Raw genomic sequence first — 8,494 nt, 5'->3', positions numbered from 1 at the left:
TATGGGACCGTAGCTGGGGCCTCACCATTAGAGGCTGAGCAGTCTGTTCTCCATTACGTTTCCCACACTTACCCGCCGAAAGACTTTCAAGAGACTACTGAGACTCGGATGGTGCTTTCGAGGAAGCGGGGAGGGGGGAGGTTGGGCACTCAAACAGGCTGCTCCCCCGGCAAGCCATAGCGGGCAGGGGCGGAGGTCTCTGTACCGGGCCCTGCGCTACGTACACCGTGAACTCGCGGCGCCTCAGAGCGCTGCGGGACCACCGGGGGCTCCCCGCCGCCTCAGGGCCTCAGAGGCGGCGCAGCGACCGTTAGCGGCCGTTAACGCTCCGCGCGCGCCGCCAGCTTCCCGCGTCTCCATGGCTCCGAGCCACGGGCCGCCAATAGGAGGGCGCGGTGCTCGTCACGTGCGCGACAGGAGTTGCTGCGGCTGTCATGGCGTCCGGGGGGGACGGCGGGAGCGGAGCCGCCGCCGCCGCTGCTGCTGCGGGCGCGGAGCCGCTGCAGGGTGAAGGCGTTGGGCGCGCGGAGGGCGGCGGCAGCGGCAGCAGCGGGAGCGGCTCGTGTGCCTCCTCCCTGTCCGCGAGCTCCGAGTAAGGGCGGGCGGCGGCGGCGGCTCGGGACTCGGAGACTCGGAGGATCGCGGGTTCGAGGCCCGGCCGCGGCGGGGCTTTCGAAGCGGGTCTTGCTGTAGGGTGTCGCTGTTCGCGGGGGCGGCGCTTTGCCTGGCGATAAAGGTTTTGTGTTGTTTGGGGTTTTCTTGCTTCGTTTTTAAAGCGAGGGTTCATCGACTTACAGCGAGAGACCTCCCTGGCCCCTCAGTTCAGACGCGTATTTCCAGTTCTAATTTACGGCGCTTTGTCTGGGATGTTGTAGTGGGAGAGCTTGGAAGCGTGTTTAAATTATACTTTGTTTTGCGATTAGCCCACCCATCTAGCTGAGAGAAACAAAGCTGTTGGGGGTACAGCCGTGTAACTCTGTGCCTGTTTATAAGCCACAACTCAACCGTGACGCGTTTCTGCCTGAAGCCGTGCGGTTTTTTGGTCTTGCGTGCTCTTCTTCTCCACAGGTTTCATCTAAAATACTATCTTACTGTCATTCTTACCATGTTCTGAAGATCAAGCCGTGGTCCAGTTCTCCATGCGGAACACAAGATGTAATACTCCTGTATACGTTGAAATGCGTCATTTCTGTCACTGCACCAACAGAACCACGAGGCTTTAATTTTAGGTCCAACAGTTCCTCCTGTTGGCATATATACCCCGGTAATACTCCAGCCTTCTGCATTCAGAAACAGGAGGGGGTTAGGGTGGGATCTGTAGTGAAAAAGGCATGTGGTTTTGCCAAGTCGTAGGTACAAAGGAAGGTTTGGGAGGTTGTTTGAGGTAATGGCATTTCTTCCTCTACGGATGAGCTGTATGTGGTTTTATAATCAGCCAGATTTGGTTAAATTAAAGAAAGAAAAGTTGTTAAAAGTTAGTACTGTCCAGAATAAAGTTCTGATGGTTGAACCGACAGTGCTCCATAGTACCACAAGTGTGGACAAAACAAAAGTACGCTGAGGAGCACCAGTAAGAGGTCAGAATAAGGGTGATAGGAGTGCCTGATATACGCAGTTGTGAAAGCAGTGTGTTATTTTTTTCTAATAATTTTGTCTATTTTAAGAATTTAACATTTGCTGCCATTTTTGCTACTTACTTGTGATGGATCAGAGCCCCTCTAGGCAGCTGTAGCTGTGAAGAGGATGGCAGCTTTGTGTATGCCACACTGGCAGCTTTGTGTATGCCTCAGTCCAAGGCTCTGCTTTGTCCTTGCTTAGCCAAATGCTGGGGAAACTAGAGATAATGATCTTCTGCAGAGTATCATATGGGAGGAATTTAATCATGGAGAGCAGTAAAATATTAAAACCTTGATTTGTTATCTTCATTAACTGCTTTAAAGCAAGGCTCAGAGATGTTACTGCTTATGAGTTTCTTTGGGTGAATTCTTCTCTTGCTTCAAAATCAGAACTCAGTTCCTTCATTTCTAGTAAATGTGTATCCCTTGCCATGAGTGTACGACTTCAATTTGCATAGCTGTTCGGACATTCATTCCAAAGAAGAAAAGCCTGTGTGGGACTAGTGAAACTGTTCTTAGAGGTACGCAGGTCTTCCAGGTTGTTAGATCTCTAATGGAAGCTTTCAGACCTGTACAGAAGCTCAGTTTGTTTTGTGCTTGTTCTGGCACAAGGCAAGAGTGCTGGAAATGAGATTTTATTTATTTGTTTATTACTTGTTTAAAGTAATTGTAAAATTGTAGCATTAGGTAAAATAAATAAACAAACCTGTTATCCTACCTACACATTTCTTGTTTCAGACTTCCCTATTTTTAGGTGCCTGTAGGGATCTGTACTTGGAAAGTCATAGTTTCTTTTTAGTGTGCCTTAGTGACAATGCCTTGAAGGAGAGTAGTTCGTGCCCTTATGACACGTTCTCCATTCCCAGTGGGCTTTTTCCTCTGGAGCAACTTGTTCATCCTTGACAAGCCTTTGATCTGCTTGTTTGAGTGGACCAAGCGTGATGCTCCAACACATCTTTTTTATTTATTTTTTTTACTTGGACCATCTAATAAAAGTAGATGACAAAGGTGGAGAATGTCAGTGTATGAACTGATATCCAAGTTGAAATTTTGACATCTACCCCAAAGAAGAAACAGCTTCCCCAAAGAGCATAATCCCGTATGAAGAGGGGGGTAAAAATGTTGTCATATGTCATGGGTGTTTCTTCTTTGTTGATTTCTAATGTTCCCTTCATGAACCTTGTGTTTCCCAGTTTTGCTTACTTGTGCCAGAATGCACTAGTTTTTTTGTTTGTTTGTTTGTTTGTTTTTTAAAAAAAGTAAAATGCTGTCATGTTATTTCTTACATAGCACCTTTTGCAATGGTAGATCAGATAAGTGTCTGTCCACAAAAGCCATTAGATGTTGCTAGCATTCTGATACTTCCATGAGTATTTTACTCAAGACTTTAAGTCAGAGCCTGCAGACAATACAAGCTCTGATTTACTCATGGCCATAATGGCATCAGGAGTAGCCAAATTATCACAGGAGGTGACTTTTCTTCAAGAGAAAGTGCCTGATGAGTATTCCTGTCTGCAGCATCCTTACACGTTTTTAAGTCTCTGGAGTTCCGGGGAGAGAGTACTATCATCATGTTTTTTTTTGTATTCTTTTTTTTCCAGCAAGATCTTCCCTCTGAGCTCTTAAAGGTGCTGTGATGCAGTGTGTAATGTTCTCTGCTCAGTTAAGCTCCAAAGCTGTATCATTAATCCATGTTTTCAAATTAATGCTGTATTCAAATTATGTGGTAATACTAGTTTTAAACAAAGCTTGCTTCCTTTATTCAGTAAAAGTGGCTAGTTCTAGTAGAAAGTCTTTGAATGTATGTTAACTTTACACAGTTAATGGTATTAATTATGTGAGCCTCCATTCCAGTTTTTCCTTGTTTAATTTTTATCAGTGCAGTCTCAGATTTGTAGAAAAGGAGATGTGGCTGTCATCAAGTCAGTCCATGCTGTTTTCCGGGGGCAGGGAGATTGAGCTGGTCTTGTCTGTTGGTGAAAATCTTCCATGCAGAATATCCCAGATGTTCTTACACAGACTGCTAATGCTGATTCTTTGTGTGTCTGTGAGATCAAAAAGTTCTCTAATATTTAGCTTTAACGTTTTGGTAAATTAAAACAGTGACGGTTCGCCCTGTTTTGACTGTTGTGATCCTCACGCTCCTCATGTACTAGTGCTCTGTGGTTCGTATTGGAGTGGGGGAGTTGACAATTTGGCCTTTTGCCTCTTCAGCTATCTTTTTTTTTTTTTTCTTCAACCAAAAGAACATTATTTCCTTCAGTCTCTTTCCATTTAAAACATGTTTATAAACTACTTACTGCTTGTTTCTGTGCTCTTGTTGCAGTTATTACATCTTTCTTAAACTGTTTGATCCCAAACTGGACATGGTTGACACGTCGCCATTGCCAAATTAGGACAAAAATGTTCTCTGCCTTGCCGATGGCGCTCCTGCTAATACATCCTGCACTTGCCTTGCCTCTCCTTTGCAGCAGCTTGATGCTAGTGGCTTAGTGATTTGCTCCAGCTGCTAGAACTTTCTGTAGCAGCGCTGCCTATTTACTTTTTTCTTCTGTGTTTTTGCATCTGAGTTTGAATATACTAATTTTAAACGCGTCTTAAAAAGTGTTATCTGGGTTTCATCTTTGTTTTTATTTTTATTTTTTGCTGTATTAAGATTTTAAAATGTTCTTTACTTTCAGTGACCTTACAGTACAAGTCTTTTAAGTGTGTAAGGGGAAAAATAATGGGAGAGAACAAATGGGATGTGTTTCTTTTTCTCAGAGACAAAGCCCCGTCATGCCCATGAATAACTACTAATTAAAACTTGTAACACTTTTGTTTGGTTGCTTTCAGAAAAGACAGCACTCTTTGCAATGACTATTTTCCTGTAAGGCATTTGAAGAATCAATTTTAGTATCTGGGAGGAATGTCTTTCCTTCTTATATCCGTCACTTGTCTTGGAAGAGCTCCTATCTTCTTGGCAAACTTCAAGCTGCTAAGCTTTCAATACTCAAGGGGCAACATAGTTTTTTTGCCTTGCACTCTCTGTACTCCCCTTCCCATTGGAAGTAAGCAGATGTCACTTGCATAGCAGTTGTCCTTATCAGAGCTATCACTGATCATTCTTCTTTCTTTCCCAGTGACCTTGAGCCTGAATGGTTGGATGGTGTCCAGAAAAATGGGGAATTATTTTATTTAGAAATGAGTGAAAGTGAAGAAGAAACTTTGCTTCAGAACACCTGTCCAGAAATACCAGCAGTGAATCATGTCAGGTTTCGTGAAAATGAAGCTGAAGTTATTCAGGAGGGATCAAGAAAAGAAAGAAAGTATGAACTGAAGAAATTGACAAAAATATTAAAAAAGAAGAATCTTTTACCAAAGAATTCTGGTAAGAAAGGGAGTGCAAGCTGTAATGTGCACTCCACTGGTCCTACTTCTATACTGAAACACCAATCCACTCAGAAAACAGGTGTCACTGTTCAGCAAAAATACAAAGATATATATGTTTATGTAAATCCCAGAAAACTGTACGGTGCTGGAGAAGAGGAGCAGCACAAGCTTCTGGAGGCCTTGGTAGGCATAGTCCATCAGTCATCATGGAGCAGCAGAAGAGCAGAAAAACAAGGCAAGAAGGATAAAGTCATCAGAGGAATCAGTGAAGAGAAGCTTGTAGTGCATGGCTTGGTGCCAGGTAGCTCAGCAATGAAAACGGGTCAAATACTGATTGGTAAGTAATCAAATATATGCACTTTTCTTTAAAATAAAGTTTGTTTTTTTTTGAGAGGCAGCTGACTTGAATATTCCCGAGATCTAAGTATAATTACAGCAACTATTTTGTTAATTCTTGAGGTGGTATTTTAAATAAAAATCAGTGCGTTGGATGTTTTATTACCTATTCAATTTTACTGTAGTAGTGGCTTCAAGAATATGTGACATAAACCAGGAGGTGTTAATACAGCAAGGAGATGGCCGTCCTTTTAGCCTACAAGGAGGGAGCGGCTTGAACTCAAGAAAAACAAACACTTCTGCCTGCCTTTAATTTTATGCAGAATTTACTCAGTAGATAAGTGGGACTGTGGAAAAACTTTAGTACACCAAATACTGTATTTTGTATTTATTCTTTTCTACCACCCCTCTTCGATGCTTTACTGAATATCCATTAAGTGGATTTGATACATAAAAATTAGGAAAAAATATCAAGTAAAATATATGTATATCTTACAGTCTTTCTTTGTCCGCATCATTGTGTGGATATTACTGAATTTAGCAACAATAACAGCTTCAACAATTGCAATCAGATGCCCTCCATGTATTTGGAGAGTGTAGCCTGAGAAGGCAGAGAGCTAGTGTAGCAGCTCTCCTGTGTGCTGGGTTGGCTCCTCAGACACTTTCACAAGCTGGTGCAACTAAGTAACCTGGCAGCAAACTAACCCAGAAGAAAAATCACCTGTCTAGTTTTTGGTGGTAAGTTAAACTGGGTCACAGAAGGTCTGACAAGCACCAGGGCTTGAAAGACACAAAGGAATTAACTTTTGTGCCTAGAAGTGAAGGAGCAGAAGCAAGTACTCCCACCTATAGTATCAGGAGGACATTTAAAAGACTTAGCACTCATGAGCCCGCAGTGTCTGGTACGGTAAATGTGAGACAGCTAACCTGCATTTCTAAAGGGCAGGAGATGGTTAATTGCCCCTGAAGCTCCTCCCTAGTAAGGGGAGAGCAAAGATGTGATACTGGGTAGAAGATCATGAAAATCTTAATACTGTAGTAGCACAAATCCCACAAAGTCAGCGTGAGTGCATTTGAGATTCCAACATTGTGTGCATAGAAAGGCAAATCGTGCTTTGACTAGCTGATTCTCCTAGCACGTGTTTTCAGTAGGGATGCTAAGGAATACTCCAGAGGGAAAATTGGATAACTTTCAAATTTTACCAGAAAGAATTGATTAGTCAAGAAGAGGGGGATGCGGAATCAGAGGAGGAGGGAGGGAGTTTCAGCTTCATCTGCTGTGCTTAATATAATGGTATTTAATCTAATTAGGGTAATGGTGGGTATTTACATCCTGCAAGTTAATTTGGGGAGACAAATTTTTCTGTAACTACCTGTTTGTAAGAGCAGCCATGAAGTCAGGATGGTGTAGGCAAACATGAGGTCCAGGAGATAAGGCTAGCATTCTCTGTGGTTCATCTTCATCTGCAGCATTTGATGTTTCCCAGAGCTAATGACCACATTAGCACAATTGTTTGATGTATTTTTTGTTTTCTTTTAAATAGAAGAACATTTAAATTATTCTAAGGACTCTAGCAGTGTAATGTGTGTAGGGTTGTCAACCAATATTGCCTTGGTTTTGCATGTTGGAAAGAAATATTTTTCAAGCATACTGTAGTTATTCAGCTTGCAGTTGGGAAAATGAGCTGTATTCTGTTCCAATGGTATAAAGTATATAATTTGAAAGTATTTTTATATGAAAATTATACATTATAGTGAACACTGAGTACTCTAAAATTTTTATGTGGTGCCTAGAAGCAGAGAAGCTTTGCATAAATTAGATGCTTAGGTTTCAATGTTGTCAGCATAAAGAATACACAGTAAAAATAATTTTGGTCCTGTGGAGAAAAAAAAAAAAAAACGTCTGGTTTACTGTCTCTGCATTGCACATCAGTGCACATTGCATATGGTGGCTTCCTTCTGCTGCTCCTTGCTTCTGACTGCTTATTTTCCTCTGCTGCATCATGACTCCTCCATGGACCGTAGTCGTTCAGGGAATGGATCCTCTGTGGGCCACAACCCTTGCCATCATCACTGCCCCACTTTCTTAAATAGACTTGGGCAGAAGTGCCATGGGCTCCCCTGGCTGGGCTGTGTTTTGGTGCATCGTGAGTTGCTTCAAAACTGGCTGTGAGCAGCACAAGGCGGTTTGTGACCTCCTTCCACACAGGTCACTCTTGTAGCACCCTGCTCCCAAAATCCTGGCAGGTGTGCCCAGGAAAGTGTCCCAACTCTCCAGCCCTACTTAACATCTGAGCTCTCTAGATTTCCTTCCCCCCCCCCCGCCCTGTGTTTGTGATATATAAATGATCAAGTTACTGATTATTTGGTATTTTCAGTAGTTACTCAGATCATTTGTCTGTAGTATGTTAGCCACTTAAGTGGCTGTTAGGGTTGCAGCGTGAGAGACTAATTGTTTTTTCACTTTGAATGACCAGTTAGAGTGATTATTGCTTTAACATTTTTAGTAGAACTAACGGCTTTTTTTTCCCCAATAAATAATCATCCTCAGGTGGCTTCTTCAATTTATTCTGAAATGTGTATCCCGTACAGCATTGACCACTCAGAAAATGAAACATCTGTTTATTATTTGTGCAGTGCTCTTTAATTTTCTTAAGTTTGCATGTGGAAGTCGTAAGTCTTGTTGCTGTAATTTATTAACCAAGTAGAATACAGCCGCTGACCATATGAAAGTAAATAAAAATTTTGTAAGCTAAAAAAACTGCCGCTTTGACTCCGTAAAAAGATGACACTCCCTCTGTGTCGTTTTTCAGTTCATTTATTTATTTACTTTGTTTAACAGCCCAGCGTCCATCTTAAATTTACAAATCAAACAAGTCCTCATAGTTTTTCATATTCTTTTCATATGCCAAGCCTTATCTGCTATGTGAAAATTTCTAGTTTCATCTCTAAGTGTATCTTCAAAGATAAAAAGCTCCACCAAATACTCACTTAGATCCAGTCAAATAAGGGTTGTAATAGGAAATGCCGTTATAATTTGATTTCCTCCCCCCTCGCAACATCACGTTGAAACCTATCCAATTTACCGCAAGGGATACTTTCTGTAAATGCTGATGATGGCCATCTTTACTGTGGTATAAATGCAAAACTAATTCCAGCATCACTGAAAA

The 8,494-nt window shown here is 42.1% G+C and overlaps 1 protein-coding gene across 3 annotated transcripts in view; it reads left to right on the top strand.

Annotated features, from left to right (window-relative positions):
* The first annotated feature begins 382 nt into the window (after positions 1 to 382).
* INTU (inturned planar cell polarity protein) overlaps positions 383 to 8,494 on the top strand; it is a 43,117-nt gene continuing 35,005 nt past the window's right edge. The window contains exons 1-2 of one of the 3 annotated variants that reach the window (XM_035326470.1): positions 383 to 592; positions 4,739 to 5,325. In XM_035326470.1, the coding sequence (XP_035182361.1) occupies positions 435 to 592; positions 4,739 to 5,325 (745 nt within the window). In that variant the 5' untranslated portion in view covers positions 383 to 434. The remainder of the gene's footprint in view (positions 593 to 4,738; positions 5,326 to 8,494) is intronic. The other 2 variants (XM_035326469.1, XM_035326468.1) reach the window with 2 other exon arrangements.

The sequence above is a fragment of the Oxyura jamaicensis genome, chromosome 4 (assembly GCF_011077185.1).
Source record: "Oxyura jamaicensis isolate SHBP4307 breed ruddy duck chromosome 4, BPBGC_Ojam_1.0, whole genome shotgun sequence".
NCBI classification, from domain to species: Eukaryota; Metazoa; Chordata; class Aves; order Anseriformes; family Anatidae; genus Oxyura; species Oxyura jamaicensis.
The sequence above is the reverse complement of the archived record's forward strand: the minus strand, read 5'-3'. Positions and strand labels throughout refer to the sequence as shown.